Source organism: Sphaeroforma arctica, assembly GCF_001186125.1.
Source record: "Sphaeroforma arctica JP610 unplaced genomic scaffold supercont1.8135, whole genome shotgun sequence".
NCBI lineage: Eukaryota > Ichthyosporea > Ichthyophonida > Sphaeroforma > Sphaeroforma arctica.
Genome location: NW_014032423.1, coordinates 1 through 1,290, shown reverse-complemented (window position 1 = coordinate 1,290; position 1,290 = coordinate 1). Strand labels below are relative to the sequence as shown.

Sequence of the window (1,290 nt, the reverse complement as noted above, 5' to 3'; positions counted from 1 at the left end):
ATGTGTTCATTTATAGATGTGAATAGTACGTGGGAGTTGATGTCTAGGTTTTGTTGTGTATTTGTTCATTTATGGATGTGAATAGGTTTTGTTGTGTATGTGTTCATTTATGGATGTGAATAGGTTTTGTTGTGTATGTGTTCTTTTATGAATGTGAGTAGTACGTGGGAGTTGATGTATAGGTTTTGTTGAGTATGTGTTCTTTGATAGATGTGAATAGCACGTGGTAGTTGATGTATAGGTAATGCATGTCGCACAGTGATAGATATGGGCAATCTAACCACTATACTTGCGGTGCAGCGACTAGAGCTAGACAATCCGTTGGCTATGGATATGGTATTTATATACGAGAGAATCATAATCACGCTTGCACTGGCCTTTCGTGAGTGCCGCGAACAAAGAGGTCTTCACTGTGAGGGTTGAGTATCCAACAACTACTGGCTCGATGCGTTGTAAAGGATGTAATGCACACATTTTTGTATGTACGCATGCACGTGTAAATAAAAAGCATGAACGTATGTACATCTGTGAATCACTTCAGCTTATAAACATATATTGCACCTGCTTCGTCCCTAGGTATGTGCCGCCAACAAAGAGCTGTTCGACGGGGGTGTGGATGCGCTCATAGTCTCCAACAACTACTGGTTAGACGACGAGCGCCCGTGTCTTACCTACGGCATGCGAGGCAACATTAACATAGAGGTGACTGTGGACGGCCCAGGACACGACCTGCACTCGGGCATGGACGGTGGGGTTGTTGCTGAGCCTATGGTGGACCTGATGGCAGTTCTCAGTAGCTTGGTGTGTTTATGTATCATGTATATTGTATTATTGGTTGGAATATTTAAGAAGGCTTCGACATGTGTACATATAGAATATCCATGAGTGTTATATGGTTTTGTTGTGTGTCTACCTGGAGTATTTAGAGAGTGTGTAGTTGCGCTTATGACGGATCTGATGGCCGTACTCAGTAGCTTGATGTGACTATATACCAAACAATGCTATAAATTATTTGCGAAGGTATCTGGGTCATATTTATACTATGAACGTATGAGTATCTGGGTCATATGTATACTATGAACGTATGAGTATCTGGGTCATATTTATACTATGAACGTATGAGTATCTGGGTCATATTTATACTATGAATGTATGAGTATCCGGGTCATATTTATACTATGAACGTATGAGTATCTGGGTCATATGTATACTGTGAACGTATGAGTATCTGGGTAATATTTATACTATGAACGTATGAGTATCTGGGTCATATGTATACTATGAACGTAT

At 40.5% G+C, this 1,290-nt stretch overlaps 1 protein-coding gene across 1 annotated transcript; it reads left to right on the top strand.

The window, feature by feature from the left end:
• Positions 1 to 576: 576 nt before the first annotated feature.
• SARC_16464 (hypothetical protein) lies at positions 577 to 801 on the top strand (the record flags this gene model as incomplete). Its single annotated transcript, XM_014289431.1, has 1 exon — positions 577 to 801. A coding segment is annotated over one exon (225 nt), but the record flags the coding sequence as incomplete, so codon positions are not given.
• Positions 802 to 1,290: the final 489 nt, after the last annotated feature.